Source organism: Crocuta crocuta, unplaced genomic scaffold (assembly GCF_008692635.1).
Source record: "Crocuta crocuta isolate KB4526 unplaced genomic scaffold, BGI_CrCroc_1.0 scaffold525, whole genome shotgun sequence".
In the NCBI taxonomy this organism is placed as follows: Eukaryota; Metazoa; Chordata; class Mammalia; order Carnivora; family Hyaenidae; genus Crocuta; species Crocuta crocuta.
In genome coordinates, this window is record NW_027527986.1 from 213,327 (window position 1) to 236,606 (window position 23,280).

Below are 23,280 nucleotides of genomic sequence, written 5' to 3' on the forward strand. Positions count from 1 at the left end.
AGACAAAAGTCTGTGATTCCAGAGTGGTGGTATTGGTGAAGGTGGTGATGCGATTTCCTTGATAGTTTTTTGTTCTGATTTGCAGGGAGAGTCTTAGGAAAAATTAGTCAAGTGTCAACTTTGCTGGAATTTTGTATAAATTGTTTATACTTTCTGAGCCCAGTTTGTTTGTTTATGAAATAAATGGGATAAAACTTACTTCATGACTGCTTTGAAATTTAAATAAAATGCTGTCTATAAAGTGGCATGTTAATTGCAACATCATGGATGGATCTTGAGAGTATAATTTTAAGTGAAATAAGTTAGTCAGAGAAAGGCAAATACCATATGATTTCACTCACATGTGGAATTTAAGAAATAAAACAAAGGAAAAAGGAACAGAAAACTAAAAATTAGATGAGGCACCTGAGTGGCTCAGTCAGTTAAGCGTCTGACTTCAGCTCAAGTCATGAGCTCACATCTTGTGGATTTGAGCCCCTCATTGGCTCTGTGCTGACAGCATGGAGCCTGGAGCCTGCTTCAGATTCTGTGCCTCCTTCTTTGTCTGCCCCTCCCCCACTCACATTCTGTTTCTCTGTCTCTATAAAAAATAAATAAACATAAAAAAATTGTTTTTTAAAAACTAAAACTTAGAGAACTGGTGATTACCAAAGAGGAGGAGAGTAGGGGGATGGGTGAAATAGGTGAAGGTGATTAAGCGTGCACTTAGCATGACGAGCTCTTAGAACTGTAAGACTTGTTGAACCACTATACTGTACACCTGAAACTAATATGACTGTATGTTAACTATATGGAAATTGTAAAATAAAATTTAAATTAAAAAAATAATAACATAAACATAAACATAAATAAAATGGAATGTATGCCCACTTTTTCCAAATATGAAAATTTTTCTTACAAAACTTCAGTGACCCCTCAATTCTCTCCCTGCCTTCTGCTCACATATCCAGCTAACCCAGTGCTCCCAGGCGTGCAGAAGCCATCTGGAAGTCTTCTTGTTCACTTCAAACGATAGCGCCTGGTTCCAGGTGCTTCTTCAATACACTGGCCTACTTCGATTTTCTCACACTTGGCCCTGTTCCTTTTCTTTCCTGCCTGGAAAACTTCCTGCTGTTCCCTCTAACTGGAAAGCCCAGCAGGCCCCCAAATGGCTTCTTTTTAGACCTGGATTCAGACATCATGGCCTCATTACGTCCTTCCGGATTCACCAGACTAGAGCAGGACTTCTGTAACAGATGCTCATAACTACTTGATTGTCTTCTATGTGCCACTTGCCACGATTATCATTAAGTAATGGATTTTTTTTTGCATATTTAATTTTAGCTTTTCCCAAGTAGAGAAGAATGTACCTGGCAAAGGCCCCTCACATTTCTGTGACCTTGATCTTAGTGTATGGCCAGCAGAGACACCTAAGGAATACTTAGTAAAACCTCATGAAATAAGTCATTTGTCAACTTCTTGACTCCAGGGTTCCAAGACTTCACGTTGGAATGAAAAAGCTGCAAAATCTATGCTCCTTATTACTGGGAGGGAGTTAGGCTATTACTTAGACAAGGTTTTTGTCACCTTGAACCAAACCACTGAGTTTAGTGCTCATTTTCTCATTTTGAAGCTATGTGCAATTGTAAATGGCTTCTCTCAAAGGACGGTTGTTTTATTCTTAAAATACATCTGTAAAAGACTTTTCACATCTTTAGATCTAAATATTTACACCTTACGTTAGAAAAACAAATTTTTATTTCAAAGCCCCCTCAGCCTTTGAACCAGTAGGTGAAGGTTAGAATTACTTTAGATTTTCCCTTCTCCAGCTAAATCACAATCTGCTTTAACTTCTGTTGATTAATCTCTGTTGAAATATCAGAAGAAACCTCAAAAAAAAAAATCTCCTTTCAGATGAGCTACTAAAAAATTTAACCTACATTGGAAACACACCAATAATATTAAATTTTTAATTCACTTCTCGCATGTCTGTAGATTCATAGTGTCAATTTTCTGAGTAGCCATGCAATGATGTTACCAGTTAAGATAGTCTCAATAATGGAAACAATAGAAACTTTACAAGTCGACTGAATCTGAAAATAAATAAGTAGAACAAATAGAGAAAAAGAAAGTGAGAAAATTCAACATTTATAGTGTGAACTATCCAAAAGGTTTAAAGGAAGCATGCTCTTGACCTAGGAACAGGCTAAAGCCATTATATGGAGGAACCTTTCCAACCTACCCATCCTGGATATAAAAGTTGCTTTCCTTTCTTCTTCCTAGTTCATTCACATGGTACAGCACCACCAGGAAACCTTATCAGATCCAGAGTCCACTGACAACCCCTAATACTCCATTTTGTGAAAATAAAAGATGATAGAGCTTGAATCTCCTGATAAGTTTACTGTCTATTACACTTAAGTGCAACATCTTATTCCTATTTCCTAAACTGTGTATTTCTCATCCATAATACATTTGGTTAAAAATGTATTGTGTTCCCTCACAATTCTGATAGATGTCTCACCATTGGCTTATTCGTATTCTGATCCTTTATGTAGAAAAAACCAATAATGAATGGAATTGGACTGAAATATCTCCAATGTGCTCACGCTCCTCTGATTTTGTCACTGCAGACAAGTTATATTTCCTCTTTATTCTTAATCTATAACCTCAAGAGCAGCTGCTTGGAAAAGAGGCTAATAAAAATTGATCAGTAAATACCGTTGACATATCATAAAGATAAGATACATTTCAAGTTAAATGTTTCACCTTTCTTAGCAAAAATATAATTCTAATATGAAGGATTGGTATATTCTAAAATCTCATTTTATGAAAAAGGCATTTTAATTTCTTAAAAAGTAAATCATAAAGTACATGTTGGCAGCTACAGTACTTTTTCAAAGAGAAATGACTTTTAATAATTGAAATAGTGTGCTGAAAAAACAAACGTACCTTCTGATTCAGTAAGTCCATGAATAGTGGACGTATAAACACTCAGCACAAGTGTAAACGTTACAAGCACATGGAAGCAATATTGATTAAGAACTCAATCTAACATTTTATGACTTTCTTTTATTAGACAAAAATTCCTCTGATCTAAGATAGTATATATACCATTTAATACCTGTGTTCCTTTTACTTTTACTTGATAAAAGTTCTAGATGAAAAATAATAAATTATAATCAAGCACTTTTTAACATGTCAGTATAGTTTTTCTTTATAAATTTATTTTTCATAGTGAAGTTTATTTTCTTGTTGAATCATCACAGAATTTAAAAGACAACAGGAAGAATTTGCTGCCATAGGCAAAGCTTAGAATTTTCAAAAAGGTAAAAGCTAAGATCATCCAGTCCAGTGGAAATTATGAGTTTAAAAATTGTGTTTTTTTTTTAAGTTTATTCATCTATATGAGAGAGAGAGGGAGAGAGAACAGTGGGGCAAAGGCAGAGAGAGAGAAAGAAAGAGGGAATCCCAAGCAGGCTCTGCATTGCCAGCACAGAGCCCAATGCAGGGCTCAAGCCATGAGATCATGACCTGAACCAAAATCAAGAGTCAGAAACTTAACCAACTGAGCTACTCAGGCACCCCTGACATTTTCCTCTCTCCTTGAAAGACCTTCAAATCTTGCCCTGAGCTCCAGCAGTCATGATTGCAGCTTGGGCTCTGCAGGTGGGAGTGATCAGGGCCGGGAGGGGTCCTGCGCAGGAAGAATGGAGGTAGGAGAGGAATAGCTAACTCTCTCCTGCTCTGAAGTAAAAGCTGTTTTTAAAAGGGGCCACTCCAGAGATAAGCACTGAAATACTCCAACTGAATGTGTTAAGAAAAGCTGGCTCCAACACGTGCACAGAAAATACACACTAGAATTTAAAAGCAGTGGAATCAAAGGGAGGATACCTATGTGAAGAAAGCAGCCACACTTATCCCTTTGATGAGATGGAAGCAGACTAGAAATAAAAGAAAATGGTAAATGGCCACAAACAGGGTACAAGGATCATGCATTTTCAGAAACCAAAAGTGAATAAAATGGCTGCACAGTCACAAATTAGGCCTCCAAATAACGTAATTTTTCGAAAACTGAAAGAGAAGATGTCCTCAGAATGACTGCCAATATTCTCCTGAGGCTTCAGAGCTGTCTCTCTGTCTATAAAGACACTGTTCTTACGAATAAAGCCTTGCAAGCTTTCACTGTAAATAGAGCCTCCCTGAGTAAGAAACCCCGGTCTGGCTCCTGCCAGCACATCAGAAAAGTCACCCCGACTGTGAAGGCTTAGTTCTCCTTCCTTCCTCTCAGTCCTATTCATAGGCCCGCCATGTGTGTTCTTGTTTGTTTCGGTGCACATCGGAAGAAGAGAGCCTCAGAGGAGATGGCAGTAAGAGATAACTTCCTATCCACATGGCCTGTGGTTGTGCTAAAAGCAAGGTAGAAAATGGAGCTAGGATAAGACATGAGGAAAAAGTATAGAAAACTGAGTGCTTAAGTGGGAAAGCATAAGCAAGCAGGAGAACTGGAATTTGGGTTTGACTTAAAAATCAAAAAGAGCACTGTGCCTCAGAGATGATAGGAATACAAGATGGAAGAAATGAGGCAGAGGATGAAGAAGGAATAAAGGTTATAAAGAGTGATCAACTGTCACTTACCTTATATTTCACAGATTAGTTTTCTTACTTGATGGCCATGACAGTAGTTGAGACCTCTGTGGCGATGTCTGAGTGGTGCACAGAAAAAAGTAATCTTTCTAAATGAACTGAATTCTCAAAAATAGAGGGTGTGGGTTCCAGGTGGTGCAGTTTGTTAAGCGATGGGCTATTGATTTCAGCTCGGGTCATGATCTCATGGTTTGTGAGATCAAGCCCTATGTCAGGTTCTGTGCTGACAGCATGGAGCCTGCTTGGGATCCTCTCTGCCTCTCTCTCTCTCTCTCTCTCTCTCAAATAAACAAACAAACAGAAGTAGAGGGTGGATTCACTAAGCTGTGACCTAGATACCAGCAGATATGCCTTGCAAGATACTTTATTAACTTTGTAGATAAACATTTTTATATAAATTACAAAATAGAGGAAATAATTGGTAAAATGACTCTGGATGAGATACAATTTTAAGATAGTGACCCTCCACACCCAGACCTATAACTCCTCTGTACCCTTTATTGTGTCAACAACGATATATGCCCCAGGGCATAATATGTCAAAAACAAAGAAATTTTTCTTGCATTTTGATAGCCGAAGTTTTGATTTGCAGGATCCTGACCCCCACATTTAGGTCGTAAATATAAGATTTGTGAATATATATAAGTTACTGTCCTGCCTAGGGCATCTCAGGCCTTGACATTTTATTACCAGACTCTGAACTTGACTTGACTAGTCCATGCTTCTCTTTGCCTGAGGGCTCTTTCATGGATTAATCCTCTCTGCTCCCAGGCACAACCCTTAAATAAAGACAAGCAGGATTCCCCACCCTACCCAACCCCCTCCCCCCATCTCACATTGCCTAACTCTGAGTTGTCCACATTGGCTCCTAGAATTCACCAGTAAACTCAAGCTCTAATTTCCCACATGGTAACTTGCTTGATGACACATGCTTTATTAGATAAACACCTTCTCTTTGTCTCGGTACCCCACTTTCTTAACTGGTGTTTCCTGGAATCACGTCCCAAATTAACTACTCATATATGAAACTTCTTCTCAGGGAAACCAAAACAAAGACACAAGTGATTCTCATTATTCACAATAGTTATGGTCTATTAAGTCACTGCAAATACGGAATTAGCAAATCCTGAACCACTGCTCCAGGATGAAATATAAGATGAAGTTCCCTGATCACTTTTTCATCAACCAGTCATACATAATCTTGTTTAATGTGTCTTTCTGTTTAAAGATATCTTATTTAATATTTTATTATTCATTATTATTGATTGTTCATTGTTGTAGGCTGACCTCAAGCATGGTTAAATACTAACATGCTATTTCTGCTTCTGTAAATCTGCTTAGCAAGCTTGTGCTTCCCTGTTCTGGTTAACCACATCCTAACACCCTGTATACAAAGGTTACAAAACACCTCATTACCATTTGGCATCAGGTGGTCTGTCACATAGTCACTGCCCCACGATATCTTAGGTGTCTAACTATGATTGGTCATTTCAAACCCTCTTAAGACAAAGAACTTTAAAATGACAGGTTTCCACCAAAACTAACATCTGTGTGTCACAATATAATTGGCTACCATGAAATGCTATAAATTGTAATTGGTTAACCAAATAATGGCGTATTCTGCCTTGCTGAAATCCATATAAGCTCACTTCTACCTTTGTTGGGGCTATTCTCTGCATTTTTCTCCTTGAGATCAGGAGATCAGATTTGGCCCGGCGGTGAATAAAATCTTGCCTTGCTTCTACTCGGCGTTTGGTGGTTTTTCCGACATTCACCCTGCTTCATCATTAACATTGAACCTACAGCCAACAGCCCTATAATTCGTTCCTCAAGAAAGCTTACTTGACATGTATTTTTTTTTTTCTGTGAGGCATATCGTAGCCTTCTAATGTGTAGAACACCAAACAGAACTTCAGCACTATGCCTAAGAGGCCATTTTAAACAGTGAAATCACCAAGAAAAAGCACAGAAATTCAAAACATGTGGTACTAGAAAGACCATGAAAAGAATGATTGCTTATAACATGAGAACTAAAACAAGAAAGTAGGACATCATCTTGTTCACCCCACTGGGAACATGTGCCCAGGCCAATCAAATTCTGCACTGTTCTTCACAAGTCCACAGATGACCGCAAAAGCACAGCGAATATGGATTTCAGGGTTACCAATAAATTGCGGTGGATAGTCAAATTCTTAAGAATGGACTCTTAGAGTTTTCTACAAATAAGGGGGCGGGAAAAGTAAAGAATGGAGTTAAAAGGATATGCAGAGTATCTAAATTGATGGTCCTGAGGGCTTCACTGAATTTACCTGCTCCCAGCATATAGGTAACTGTGTTTTCCATGTATGCTGTAGGAGTCAGAAGGAGCTAATCTAGAATCAATGAGGGCATGCTGTGCAGGTGAAGAAAGGAGGAAACAACAGTGTGTTATATGACTGATGGTCATATACCAGACAGGACTGAAAACATCCCAGTGGATACCAGAGCCCTGCATATAGCAAAGAAAGGTCAGATGCCCCCTGCCTCCACATCCCTACCCCACCAATGTTCCTATGTTGAAACACTCCATAAACACTCACTGGAAATTGCATGCAACCCAAGAAAAAGAGAGATTCTCAATTGACTGAAATTGTATTAAATGTACTGATAAATTCATAAATTGACTTATATTTAGTTTCTACTTAAAATGGAAATAATCCCAAATATTCAAGCATCTTGGGCTCTAGTGAATAACCTGCATCATTTTAGGATTTGTTCATCATGGACACACATTTATGACTATACCTACAATGTGGAAAGTATTGTACTAAGCATGTCACCCCCTTAGATGGACACTAAGACAATCACAACAAATGAATAAAAGATAACTTGTAATATACAAGAGATATGTTGGTACAGGCAAGGATTATACAAGTTACAAGGAGAAAAACATCACTTCGAATGCTGATGAATGGGGAAACTACCCAGAGGAGCAAGGATATTTGGACTAGTTCCTAAAGTATGAGAATGGTTTGCTTTGCATAAGTAAGGTGAAAAACAGGAAGGTATTTTACATGAGGAGAATGCATGAGCAAGTTAAACAGTAAGAAATTCCCAAGGCATGCCTGGAGGAAAAGAAGTCAGTTGGGTTTAAGGAAAGTAGAACAATAAGAGTAGGGAGAAATAATAACAGGACAGGCATACCAAAAGGAGAATCCATTCAATTTAGTAAACGACTAGGCTCTGAGGCCAGAGCAGAAAAAATATAATGGCTGAATCAAGTTTTGAGTTTGAGGGCTGAGTCCTGTGCGATTAATGACAGAAGTAAGGAAGCTAGAACAGAACTAGTTCGAGGCAAACTGAATGATGAGTTTGAGGTGGGTGACAACACGACATCCAAGGGAAACTGACAAGTGAGCAGCTCAAGATATAAAACCAGATCTCAGAGGGGAAACAGAATGGAAAATGTGGATTTGAGAATGATCAGTACTCAGATCATCACAGAAGCCTGCCTGCGAGTGGGTGGATATCTGAAGGGAGGCAATTAGAGAGAAGGGGTAGAGGAAGAAGAAGTGTCCACAAGAAAACAAGGAAGGAAGAGACAGGGAATTGGAATGTAGACATGATCCCAAGAGTAGGGTGAGGAGGGAGATTCAAAAGGGCATGATCAACCTTGTCAGCTGCTGCAAGGGACAGAAGAGACAGAGGGCTGAGGAAATTCAGCTGAGTTTGCTGACAGGCAGTTTACTTCCAGAGAGCAGTTTCCATAGTGGTTGAAGCAAAAAGACAGAATACTTTCAAGAATGGGTTAAAGTGTGAATTTATAGAGGGAGAATGAAGATAATGGCTATTGATCACTTTGAGAGAAAGAAAGTCTTGAAATTACTATGCTTGCAGGAGGGAGATATGTTCATTTTGTCTTTCTTTCTTTCTTTCTTTCTTTTTTTTTTTTTTTTAGGTTTCTGTATACAAAGAGGAAGCATCTAACAAAAACAGGACAAATGAAGATTCAAGAGAATGCTGGGGATGGTACTCCAAGAAGGCATGATAATAAGATCTAATTCTTATATGGTTGTTACATCCCAGGTAATAATATATTAAGTGCTTTGCATATATTAGTGCAACTTAACCTCATAATACTCTAGTAAGGTGTGTACTAGTATCATCCTCATTTTGCAGGTGAGTTAATGGAGGCATGCATAGCCTAAATGACTTAATCAATATCACCCTTTGGAAGGAGTGGGGTCAAGAAATGAACTTAGACTGTGCAGAGAAGACATCATACTCTTATCCACTGAGCTTTATTACTTTGAGGAATTAACAAAGGAAAAGTAATGACTCCCTTCACGAGACCTTGAGGAAAAGAGGATCCCCTAATTAATTCCAAGATGAAAAGGAAAGTACCTGAGCATCATCACATAAGATATGACATCATATGAGAGAACTCTATCTTGAAACTAAGAGGGTAGGAATTAAGGTAAAGATAATAGGACACGTGGAGTGTGGTGAAGATTTAGAAGAAAGGAAAATACAGTACAGATTCAACAGAAAAATAATAATACCTGTTAAACACCTTCTGTAGCCCCAGGTGATGAGGGACCATCAAAGATAGATATGTCAAGTTCAGTGTGGCTCTCCAGGGGGAAGTATGGGAAGATCTGAGTTTGGAAATGAGCCTCGTAGGTAACCTTGGGAACCAGGCCTGGCAATGACATTAGGGTACTGAAGAGAAGGTAATTTAGATGGCAGATTATGTTTTACAATTGCAGGCAAGAAGCTATTTCAGGTAAAAAAAAAAAAAAAAAATTCCTGAAACCTGGTGTGCTCCTGGCCCAATATAACACAAAGTATGTAAACATAGATATCAACCTGGGAAATCTGTATATTTTAATGGGAACAATTAAAGTATATTAGATATTCTGAATCTCCCATCAAGAAATATTGTTTTACATTACTATTATTATTATTTCTGATGTTTCTTTATTCAATATCAATAAATCTCAGATTCTGAAGGACTGTGTAAACTGAAAATAGTTGTCCAACCTCATATCACTTTTATATATTGTTCTTCACAACCTCACCAGTGAAGATTAAAATATGGATGAAATACTGACTCTATCCTTGAACCTCAGTGAATGTTGAATGGTTCTAGAAAACACCACCAAAATATCAAAAGAATGAGCTACTTAATGCAATTGATATCTATAAAATATAATTATAATCCTACCATAGATGACAATTTATAAGACAATGGCTATGTTATTTTCAGAAGCATTAACTCTAGCTAAATGGATTACATAGACATTGGCAAAGATTAAATCAGAAGCAATTTTAAATAATAGAAAATCATTTAAGAATATTACACTTTCCCTCAAATACTTCTTTTTTTGAAACCAAGACTAAGAAACAAACAAAAGTTATAATACTGTCATCCTGAACTTTGCCCAAAAACATTCTATTTTCAGAAAATGGATATTTTAAAGTTTAATTCAGGGTTGATCATTCACTCATGATGGATGCTATTAAATATGAAAGATAAAATATTCTTCATATAATAATGTTCACTTTTGGATGACAGTCTTGAGACCAAATTCATGAATGTTTCCTCAAAAAACAAACAAACATAAATCATTTCTGGGCCCAAGGAATACTGTACAACTATATTTTGGAACATACTGATTCTGCCCTTTATTGACTGCCAGGCACAAGGGTATATTCCATTAAGTATAGAGAATTTGCAAAATAAATGGTTTTAAACAATATTGTGAGTTTTACAAAAAATTTTAATCTCAGCTTAAATTTTACTAATCAATTATTTTATGAAATTTTCAGACTATGAGAGTCTGTAAATAGCCAGGATGTCCTTATGGTAATGCTCAGAAGAGCAAAGGGCGCTTTTACATAAAAGCCTTCTGCAGTATCATCAACTGCTTGCTTCTAATAGAACATTTATGATTGCATTCCAAAGCCAACTATAAATATTTGTCACTTAAAATATATTTTATCTATAAATATGTTATATATTTATAAATATATACTTAAATATATAATATATGCTTTAATATATATGTAAATATATATATATTTTAAGGTATTGAACACCTCATTTTACGTATCTCATCACTGTGCGTTGTGAGACAGAAAGACACATTTTAAAATAAAATGTTAATAGCATAAGGTATAAACTTGCTGAATCACTATGCTGTATACCTGAAACAAATGCAACATTGTGTCAACTGTACTCAAATAAAAATAAGATGTTAATATTGCTTTACAGATACATGTATAAATTCAAATTATTTCATTGCTCATCGGCTGCAATAGTGCCTCCTCATTAAACCACTACAATTTAAAGAAGCTTTTTAAAGAACATTGGACTGAGACTAAAAGATAAATTAACAATGGCACCTTGTAAGGTTCTGGAAAATTTCTCAGGATTTCCACCTTGGGGTTTGTACAAGAGACAAGGAGGAATACAAAATCAGGAAATGACTCTGAAAGCAAAAATAAATATTTAATAATGTCTCAAGGTTAATTATTACCTTTTTGTAAGGTCATGGGCTTTAACACAAATGTTTAATATTCTTAATTTATAAGGTCCCTCTGAACTTAAGTTTTAAAAAATTAAGCATGAAGAAGTTTCACAGCACAGAACAAGACAGCTCCCACCTCAGCAGGGAATTCTCACCTTATTATATGTGTTGCCACTAAACAGGGTATGAGAATTCCCCTGTTCGTCACTCAGTGAGAAGGAGGGCAAATGGCTGAAGGGTCCTGGGGTAAGACAGTCAGCATGTGAGAGGGTCTGTGCAGGCAGCAGGGACTTAGAAGGGTACAGTCTAGTCTGATATAAAGGGTGGAGAGAAACAGGCTTGTGAGGAACTGTCACATCCTGGGAATAAGAAAGGTATAAAGAGCATGTTAGTGGACAAAAGTCAGGCTCACCTGGAATCAAGCCTCAGTATTATAGACATTATGTCAGAATCTTTTACTACTGGGAAGCCTGGGTGGCTCAGCTGGTTAAGTGTCCCAACTCTTAATCTTGGCTCAGGTTATGATCTCACAGAGCCCCAAGTTGGGCTCTGTGCTGATAGTGCAGAGCCTCCTTGGGATTTTCTCTCTCTCTCTCTCCTCTCTCTCTCTCTGCCTCTCCCCCGGCTCACTTTCTTTCTCTCTTAAATAAATAAATAAACTAAAAAAAAAAAAAAAAAGGGGGAGAATCTCTTACTACTAAGAAGGAAATCTCTCCTCATACTTGGGCCCTTCTCCAGACACCTGCTTTCATAGTATATTGTTTGTCTCTTTCAATAATTCCTGTCAGTCTCCTTCTTCCAGTCTCTTCTGCAGAACTAAACAAGCACCAGCAGTGTTCCTGAAGGGTGTCAAGGTTGTTATTTTTGAAAGTGTCGAGAGGAGAAAAGTTTAAGGAAGTAGAGAGATCCCAAAGGTGATAGGATGAGATTTAAAAAGTATTCACTGAAGAGAGAGGTAACAGTGGAAATTATTTTAAGAGGGCTTGTGATCTGGTCTGGAAAAAAAGTGGCATTCAGGGGAGGGCATCGTAGAGGATATCAGTGCACAAGCAGTAGAGCAAAAGTCTTGGTTTAATTCGTGGTACAGTCAGTTGTAAAGTTAGTCCAAGTACGGGCAAGGGATCAGGGAGAGGCGAGTCTGGAAAGAACCATGAGTTCTCCTATGCTAGGCAGTGTATTGCTTTGGAGAGAAACTGGAGATAATGCATACAGATGAGTTCTCGTGTAGAGAGAGGGAAGGAGGCCCTACCTAGGGTGAGTCTTTAACCTAGAAATGGGATGAATGTGAAAGACTTTGAAGGAGTAGGTCCAGGAGTAGGTTCATAATTCACCGGGAATTGTGAAATGGGGCAAGGAAGCCATAAGAGTGGGAAGTCTTGAGCCTACAAAGAAAAGCTGCAGAAAGGGCCCATATACGTATGTATCTGGGAAAAATAGGGCTGCTTATTTTGCAGGTAAATAAGCACCTCTTAGATTTCTGAAATTTTTCATGTAAGGAAATAAATTGAAACTGATTATTCTAGGGGCGCCTGGGTGGCTTAGTCGGTTAAGCGTCCGACTTTCGCTTGGGTCATGATCTCACGGTTCATGGGTTCCGGCCCCGCGTCGGGCTCTGTGCTGACTGCCGGCTCAGAGCCTGGAGCCTGTTTCAGTCTGTGACTCCCTCTCTCTCTGACCCTCCCCTGCTCGCGCTGTCTCTCTCTCTCTCTCCTAGAAATAAATAAAAAAACATTAAAAAAAAAAAAAAAAAGAAACTGATTATTCTATAGTAAAACCCCTCAGGACATGAACCTTATAAAATGAAACCTGCTTTATTCACTTTTGTGGCCTCAGAGTCAAGTACAATGCCTAATATAATAGATGCTTAATGTGTTAATGGCTGAAATTTCAGGGGAATATAATGTTTTCTATGAGTCTAATAACATATTCTATTATGTCTCTGCTCCATAAGCAATGAATGAGTATATTTGGTTTGGGGTGAAATGGAAATTTAGTATAAAATAATACACATTGCTCAAAACTATATTTAGCAAGGAAATTCAACTTTAAAACTGTACAATTAATATTTTGTAGGTTAGTTCATTTTTCCAATAACGTGTATTTTTAAGGCTTTCTAAAATGTACGTTGAAAGTGCTTCCTGTATCAGTAGATGTATTATTTCTTTTTTTAGCATTAAATTCAAAACTGACTTTAAGAACTCAGGAAATTTGAGCAGTTAGAAAATTATAATTCTAGATCTTTTAACTTTGTAGAAATAAGAAGTTATAACCCTTTGTGACTTGAAATGGTGACTAATTAGTTTCTTGTTTGTGCCACAGTTTTTATTTTGCATATCAAGCCAATACAAATATTTTCAGACATACACCTTACAAGCACATGCTATTATAAAAAACGATAGCATTGTGTTTTCAACATTCTACATCTTATTTGTTTGTATTTTCCCCCCACTTAACGACAGCTTTGGTATACGTCAGTACATGAAAGCTTTGGATTTCCTACCAAAACACATTACTGAGTTATCTCACGATGTAATGGTCACTCAGTCAATTCTCCAGCTACATCACCCAAAATAGTAAATCATTTAGAGTTGTTTTCCAGTTTTTATACTTGTAATTCCTTTATTTTGTCTAATTCCATTGGCCAATACTGCTAACATTATTAAATAATAGTCATGTTATTGTGCAACTTCAACAGAATGCTTGTAGTATTCCATTAAAGATGGCTTTTAGATTGAAATACATTCTAATTTTGGTTTACTTCTCACTCAACTATTTCATTATTTTATCAACAAATAATTACACTTCATAATCAGGGTGGGAAGTGATTCATCAGAAAACTGAGTAGCAAACACAAAAACTAGCTGTGTCAGAAAAAAGTGGCATTATTATTGACAGTTGACAGCTTAGGAAAAGGTGAGCAGAACAGTCTGGTTTATATTCTGGACTCAGCTTTGCTTGGAGGGGGTTCAAGACTCATTGTGAGAATGTCAGAAGGCAAGCCTGTAATGATGCAGGGAAAACACAGGTTTCCCTCTATGGGGGAAATCTCGTAGGGCTAAGATCCAATCAACCAGGCAACAAATGTTTCCTGTTTCTACACTCGCTATAGCCAACCCCCATGTCTCAGGAGTTGGTCAACCCTGAACACTTCTGTGGGGTCAGATGATAGGAGCTATTTCAGGAAGCTCAGCAGGGAGGGGACAGCAGAGCTGTATCAGCACTTGGACAGGCCATAGAGAGCTAAGAATCTTAGCCAGGCTCACTTGAGCTCTGTTTGGTTGATAATATGGTACAGAGGAGAAAGGATTCCTGATGGTAACAGCCTGCACATCTTGTCACCTGAGGCACCAATCTGTGCTAGTTGTCTTTTATGTTTTGCATAAGTTGTTATCCTGTGATTCCTTTACCATCACCTTGGAAATGTTCTTTGCCTATCCCTTATGTTCCATCTCCTGCATCCAGTATGCCAGGCCTTTCTTGGTTTCCTCTCATATTTGCTGGGCCCTGAAGGAATTTCTGCGGGGTTTGGGGGTGGAGGATGGAGTATTGAAAGAAAATTTTTGACCTTTGCACATTGAAAACTTTGTTCTGCCCTTACATTTAATTTTCTGGATATAGAATTCTAAGCTGCAGACTAATTTCCTTCAGAATTTTGAAAGTCTGTTTACACTGTCTGTTATACTACTGCTACTATTTTATACATATTTTCCTAAAACATTTTATATTTATGATTTCTATGGCCTGTTTTCCAGTTTTATTTTGTCAATTATTATAAATTTATTTCTCTTGCTTTCCTTATGCACAGGAAACTTTATTGTTCTTAAATTTTCTAAATTGTATGTCTAATTGATTTATTTTCATTCTCTTTTTAATTCATTAATTCATCATTCATTCTCATTCATCTCATTATCATCATTCTCATTCATTTCATCATCTCATTTAATTCATCAATCATTCATTAACTTAGAGTTCTAAGTTTTCTTCCAAGGACTCTTTTAACAGTATTCCTTAAGTTTTAATAGACAGTAGTTTCATTACATTTTTTTTCCTTCCAGGTAGAAATTTTATTTTGAATTTCTTCTTTAATCAAAAATTTGTTGAAAACCAAGTCTTTCAATATACAGATGGCCAGGAAAGCCAAATACTCTTAATATATCTCGAAGTTTGTTGTTTTTTAAAATTCTTTGTCATAAGATAACTTTACAACCTCTAAATGAGTCCAAAGATTTTCTTGGTCCTTCTCCATCTCATTATCATAAATATACAATATTATATATTTAATATATATTACATATATAATCTCCTTCTCATTATTATAAATATATACACACACAGCTTTATCCCTATGTTTCTATTACTGTATATAGGAATCTTGACTATATATAAATGTAACGTATATAACAGGCTCTCTATGTATAGTGCTTGCATGTGCACGTCTATGTCTTCTTTGTCATCATAACCTCCCTGTGGACGTTGATGTAACTTCAGCCTCATACCCACAATGTTTTTATATACTCTACTGCTGATTATACCTTCACAGTTTTCCCATAGAACTGTAATTTTATTATACAGAAGTCACTCACTTTAGGGAATAATCTCTGACTTATTTCTCTTTTAAGTTCCCAAAGTATCACTTTCTATATATCTTATATTTAGAACACAAACGCTATACAATGAGATTAGTTTTAAATCTATAGTTTGATCTAACTGCATAATAAAACTGCAATATAGTGTCATTTGCTCACTACTTACTGCTTTACATATTCAGAGATGCTTTCAATGCATCTTCTAATGGTATCAAAGGAATGAATTTTAGTTCATCATTCTATTGTTTTCTGTATATTATTTTATAGTATTTTATGCAGGAGGGAGAACATATGTATTTTCAATTAAATTGGGTTTTTAATTTCTCCTTTTTGAATATTCCTCAAAAAAGATGCTTATCGTTGACTTCAGCAAAACTTTGAACATTAAATACCTCATATCTTTAAACATTCCTGAAATTACACAGCATCTCCATATCCTGATACCTACTCTGTAACTATCTTATGACATCATAATATAATTATTAGTTAAAACTCAAGATAAAACTATAAAGGTAGGGCTAGATATACTAATATTAATTATGAATTAACAACATGGTTATTAACAAAGCTAATACTAGATATAGGTATTCTATCATCTCTGCCTTGTCTTGTTATGTATTCCTGTATTAGTGGTATATTCAATTTAGATTGTTTTGTGGGAGATTTTTTAAAGTAGAGCCACTTGTTCATTTTATGAGGATTATTTTACTTAAAAAAAGATAATGTGATAAATCATATATCTAAATGGGCACATGACAAGTGCATCAAGTCCATCAAGTGCAAAAGGCTTAAGGAATAGCCACGTGAGGGCTCTCTGCTCAGTGCATCAAACTGGGCCGCTGACACTTACTTAAGAAATCTCCCTTAAAATATTCACAAGTTGTGACTATCTGGCACTAAGGCTTACAAAGGACACCATTGTAAGCCCATATAAATCAGCAAAGCTTAAAATACTTCTTATAATTCTAAGTCAGAAAGTGGCCAAGTCTTTCTGTGAGGGTCCACTTAGTATACGTAGTAGACTTCACAAACCATATGTTCTGTCACAATTTCCATGGTAGCATGAAAGCATCCTTAGATAATACATAATGAATAGACATGGTTGTATGCCAAAAAAAATTTTATTTATACGAACAGGTGCTAGACCAGATCTTTCCCACAGGCAATAGTTTGTGACTTCTGTTTTAGATTTAAAAGATTAACAAAATCTTTATCATGTCTGATTCATACCTCATCTCCACCCCAATGAATTATCTTGAGGTTGGTAGATACTACTTTGGAGATCACTATCCTAAATGATTCCATAAAATGAACATCATCTGCCCTGCTTTAGCATTCAATAGACGAATCTTTTAATATTCTAGTTTTTGAGGGAAGGACAGGAGTAATAAAATTGTCTCATACATATTTCCATCAGTGAGACATGTTATCATAGTTATTTCTTTTCAATTGTTTTTAATATTTGTTTATTTTTGAGAGAGAGACAGAGCATGAGTAGGGGAAGGGCACAGAGAGGGGGAGACACAGACCCTGAAACAGGCCCCAGGCTCTGAGCTGTCAGCACAGAACCGGATGCGAGGCTTGAATTCATGAACCATGAGATCATGACCTGAGCTGAAGTCGGACACTTGACTGACTGAGCCAGCCAGGTGTCCCCGCCCCCCCACTCTCCCATTAAAAAAAATTTTTTTTATGTTTATATATTTTTGAGAACATAGTTATTTCTAATAAAATGCTTTAAAATGCTTTTCATTTACTTAAGAATGGTCTTTTTCAATATAAAACTCCTTAGGACAAATTTCTCAGAGTAAAGTAAGCTTTACTTAGGGGCTTGGTTTTTAAAAAGGGATTAATTATTTTGGTTGATGTAATATCATATCCTGCAAACCTTAAAGAACACAAGAATTCATGAAGCAAATAATACCTTTGTTCATTAGAGAAAAATTTAGCAGACAATATGCATGAATACATTATTTAGCTCTGTTTATTAAGAGGCCTGGAGATACTACAGAATTAAGTATTGACAGAGACATCCCAAAATGAATGCTATACCCGTATCAGCTGGATTCGCCACTCTAGAAAAAGCCTACTTTCTACTCAGCCACCAAGTCAAACTATTTAACTTCAAAAGCTGTTTTCACTGCAACACCAAAGGGCATTTTTAAGGCACTATGGGTTCTTTTCATTAAAGCCTGCACATCTGAGACTCTTTTGTTCCATCCTGGCATTTTAAAGTTACCCCGTTTTCCTGTGGTTCGGAAGTAAAGTGTAAAAACCCACTTTCTCTCTGCTCCTGCCATTCCCACTTCATACCACGCAGTTATTTGTGCCTCTGGAAACTCAGAGCACCACTGGGTGAAATTACTGGAGCCTTTAACCCCATCCTCTCTCCCTTCTACCTCTGTGGTAGAACAACAGTTATTTTTAAATACAGCCTTTACTTTCAGTTTTCCTTTCCTGCCTGGAGCTTATAACAATTTCACATCCGAATTATAGCATTTCTGCTACAGCTCCAGTTTGAAACAACACCCTGTTCATGAAGTCAAGAACAGTTACAACATATTTCATAACCAGGGACTCCTTCAGCCAAAAGCATCTCAAAATTTTACAGACACTGTTACAGAAACCCCAAATTACCAAGAAGAGACTGTAATCATCTACATTCCCTGAAGATCAAGCCAAGACAAATTAGGTCTCTTAATTTTGAACATATGGCATAACTTCTTGTTTATCAGTCCTAATTCTGAGGAATTCATATGCATTTTAAAAACAGATGTACTTAAAGCCACACTTATCTATTTCAAATCCTTATTTCAACCAAAAAATGTAAACTTGCGAAGTATGAAGAGATAGCATATGCTTAGTTTTTTCAAATCCCCTTTACCAAAAAAAAGTTTTTAAATGATTAAAATATAATTTTGAAGATAGGCTTTGGATTATTTAGGGCTTAGAGTCTGTGACTGTCTAACAGCAAATTTCACAGAGCAGATGAAATAGATCAGTGTGAAGATATTTGATGACGACGTGCTCAAGGGAGAAGAAAGAAAATATCCTGTAATCAGTCGCAGTGGGCACTGGAGTGTTAAAATGCTGAGTCTTATGTTTTTCTATACACAGTTTAATTCTTAAGTTACTCACCTACATATATTTGGTGGAGAGGAATAACTTATATTGAAGAAGTCAAAAAGTAACATAGAAAAGGGACTTCTGTGATTTCTCTGAACAGTGGAGAGAAGGAGAACCTATATGGTGACCCTTTAGCAAGGAGTCAATGCCCTTCTTCCAAATTATAGTGATTTTAAAGGAAATAATAATGATAAACAGTTCAAGTGCATATTCCCTTTAAAGCGTCCAGAGCCCTTTTGCAGTGACTATTTCATGTAATCATGAATGGGTATTAATATGCATACCATTATAAATGGGATTAGAAGGATGAAATTGACGTTCACAGTTTCTAGGGTCACACAGAGTCTGCCTTCTTTCAATTTGCATTCTATCATAAAGTTTCTCTCCTTTGCAGGACGCGGAAGAGTCAAGGGCTCCAGTTATTAGTGGTCAAGGTCGGTCCCTTAATGGATCCGAGGACCAGAGGACCAGCCCAAGGCAGGTGCAGCCTGAGTGTGTAGTGGACAGTTTCTAGTAAGGAAGTATGGAGGATTGCAGAGAAGGTGAAGAGTGGCAGGAAGAGACTGAGACCAAAGTTCAGAATACGTAGAATCCCCTAGACTCTAAGCTTTCCAACAGAGTCACTCCTATCTACTGAAGAGCCTGGCACAAACATTAAAGGATTGACTTCTAGGAGTAGAGAGAAAGGAATGAGTGTGGAGAGAAGCAGGAACACATTTCATCAGGAAACCATAGCACTGCAGGGACTGCGTGCCAGAGAATAGAAACTATTCGTTATGATATTGAACTAAACAATAGATTACAAGACTTTCCATCTCTCCTAACTTATGACCTAAGTAACATTTGCTCTTTTTTTCTTTTCCTTTTTTGAATCACCCAAGGATGAGAAATATCATCCAATAATATTTAAATAATATTTATAATATTTATTAAATTGTAATGATATTTAAATAATATTTAATGCTCTTTATTATATTTTAATAGTATTTAAAGACATGGACACAGAATTTCAGAGTAAGAGGTCACCGTCGAAAGTACTTGGTACAATGCCCTTGTTTTGCAGACATGTAATAAGGCCCAGGAATGACTTCATCCAACAGCATGCATTTTTCATAGAGACTGGTTGATGTTCAAAAATTTCTCCTTTTACTTGACTCTATTGAAATTTAACAGTGAGGAAATACAAGAATGAGGAAGAAATATCTGGGAAGATGGGGAAGCCATAAATTTGATGAAATATCTAGAGCCAAGGAAAATGTATGCTCTTTTTCTAACAGGGCTATCATTCCAAGTAGAGGCTACCTGGAATGTGGGAATTCCCATAAATGGAGGCTTACTTACTTCCTTTGTACAAATCATATAGGGAAGAGTTCTGAGTTAAGACAGAAAAAGAAGATACCTAGTCACTGTGGGTTGAACTGAAATGCCCTTATCAAGGGTAGTATTGAGCTTCATTAGTCATAGTATTCTTGAAGCTGGAAGGGAGCCAAGAAATGGTCTGGTCCAGGATTTCTCAACTCAGGACTACTGACATTTCGGGCAGGAAAAGTCTTTGTTCTGGGAGACTGTCCTGTACATTGTAGAATGCTTAATAGCATTCTGGCCTCTACCCATTAGATGCCAGATGCATCCCTGGTTGTGACAACCAATAATGTTTAGGGCAATGTCATCCAAGTTGAGAACCACTTGGCTCACCCAATCCCCTCACTTCATGGACAAGGCTCCTGATTCACAGATGCAGAGGGTAGAGCTGATTAATCACACTTCTACAATAACAAACCAGATTTCAGAACTCTTTCAGCAAAACCAAGCTGCTCTAGTTTTCTTTTGGTTCACATATATGTCAAAATGAATAAGGTCATCAGATCCTGCCTGGAAAGGGATTCTAAATTCAGAGCTGAAACTAGCCTGACCCTACAACATCCTGCAAAAGGCCAGTTCTCCTATCAAACGTAATTCATGTGAGCCCAATATTTCCCAAAAATGGATTAGCCAAAGATTGAAAAAAAAAGCACCTCTATTTTTCCAGACATACCAAATGCAATGAATATCACATACACTTGGTTTTATTTGAACAGGTAGAATATGTTAAGCCTCTCAACACTATGAGATAAAGGTAACCAACAATCCAGCTTCTCCCAAGTTGTTTATTTTCATACCAAATGCAATTTTCTATTTTCAAGAAAAAGTAAAGGTAAAAAAACAAAAAAGCATATTAAACATCTAAATGTTCCTGAGACAAATTGATATTTGGATGGTCTAGCTACAAGAGATTATATTTGTTTTAGGGTGTCCATATTTGTAGATTAGAACATTATTTCAAAAAAGTCTAAAAACTTGCTAGCTCTTTCATCCCTAAGGAAACATCAATTTTGAATTTATAAATTTACTGCAGATCTTCCTTTCCATGCAGACTCTGAAATAAAGAAAACTACATTTTTGCATTTGCATAATGTATTCCATTTTCTTTTTCCTATATATTTTTTGTAAATGACCCACTTCACCAGCCTGAATTCAGTTTTCCATATGCTGGACTTCTCACTCAGACTGTGTTTGGCTCCTTAATGGAATTTAAAAACCAGTTTTTTGGGGGTTTGTTTTTTTTTTACCACTTTTATCTCTGATTCATTCTCTCCAATGCATTCTTTTGGTTGCTCTTCTCATTTGGATTTGTTGTTTCCTCTGCCTAAATTACCCACCTTAAATTATTTCATCTTGGATCACAGAAAAGAGGTTTCCAACTATCTTCACATAACTTATTTTCAGACTTAGATATCTTGCTGTGACCTTTACATTTGTCATCAAAGTCTGTCTAATCTCACCCACACTTTAAAATAAGCAACAATGTCCCCAGTGCTTACAGAGTCTAATGTGTTTCAAACACATCAATCTTAGCATTTATATTCAGATAATATACCCAACTTTTACTATGTCTCCCTCTATGCTTTCTACCTGGACTCTACTTGTCACAGGTCAAAGAAAATTGTTCAGGAGAGAAAAGAAAATCACAAGCCTCTCACTCTGATTGCATTTCCTAAGGATATTTATTGTTAAATAACTAAATTCAATCAAGAAAATTTTAAAGATTTGGTTGGCTTTATTAAATGATTCCTGAACTGGGCAGCACTCCATCTAACAAGTAGAGGGGAGCTCCAAGGAGTTCTACAAAAGGGAAGGCTTTTATAAGAAGAAGGGTGGGGCAAGAACATTGTCAGCAAAAGAAAAAGAATGTTCCTGGGGAGGTGGCTTTCCAGGGAAAAGCAAAGATATCTCATCATATAGATGGCTTCTCCTTTCATTGGTGGGTGGAGAAGATCCAGGAGGCACTTACTGGCACAGGTTGAAAAATTCTTGACTGGCAAGATAAGACCACAGTTTCCAAAGAGGCTGAAATCACAAATCAATTATATGTTAAGCATGGGTTTGGAAACTCTAAGTGATACTATTTTGGGCCTAGGGACTTTTTTTTAAATGTTTTTTTATTTTATTTGTGAGAGAGAGAGAGAGAACGTGAGTAGGGGCGGGTCAGAGAGAGAGGGAGACACAGAATCTGAAACAGGCTCCAAGCTCTGAGCTGTCAGCATAGAGCCCGACGCAGGGCTCGAACCCATGAACAGTGAGATCATGACCTGAGCCTAAGTCGGATGCTTAATGGACTGAGCCACCCAGGTGCCCTTGGGGCCAGGAATTTTAATTTTGTTTGTAACATTATGAATAACTACCCCACAAACCATTTGAAGACAGTTGTAGAAGTGAAAGTTTATAAGGAGAGAGGAAGGGGAGTATTGTAGACAGTGTCCTGGTTGAGGACCACTACTTTTATCTTATATGCCAGAAGACAAAACCATGCCAAAGGCCCATGACTGTTATCATCCAAAGTTCTATCTAAAGGCTGACCTTGACTCAAAGCTCAAGGAGAAGTTTAATTCTATAAAGTAAAGCATAAGAATGTATCTTTTTCCTTGCCAATAAATAAAACTTCCTAGTCTCTAACTAACGTTTATTCTGGATATTACTTAAAATATTTTTACACAGCTACCTTCTCTCTTTTGACATTCATCAGAGGAAAATAATTCAGGATATTTTATTTTAGCAAGACCTTATCTTAAAACTAAAACATGATTTACATGAGAGTTTCTAAATACAGCAATGCCATTCCTCTTAAATAAATATAGATAGGGACATCATGAGTTAACAAAACATGGAAGACCACATTTCCAAAAAACTTTCAGATTGTCATTGTTTCCAGGTAGATTAGGGGAGGCCAGATACTGCATATCTACCAATATTTGTTAAGCAACCATTGCCTCAAGTTTAAACAATTATTAGCATTCAGTTGCTTCACTAATTATTAGAATTATTAGAATAATTCCAAATGGCAATGGGTCTTCTTTGTGTGTTTCTTGTTTTAAAGCAAGTAAGAATCTCTT

At 36.8% G+C, this 23,280-nt stretch overlaps 1 protein-coding gene across 1 annotated transcript in view; it reads right to left on the reverse strand.

Moving 5' to 3' along the window:
• Window positions 1-23,280, reverse strand: part of MLIP (muscular LMNA interacting protein) — a 249,078-nt gene that overhangs the window by 22,007 nt on the left and 203,791 nt on the right. Inside the window, exon 12 of the mRNA XM_077752881.1 lies at window positions 11,294-11,497. Coding sequence (XP_077609007.1) covers window positions 11,294-11,497 — 204 coding nt within the window. The remainder of the gene's footprint in view (window positions 1-11,293; window positions 11,498-23,280) is intronic.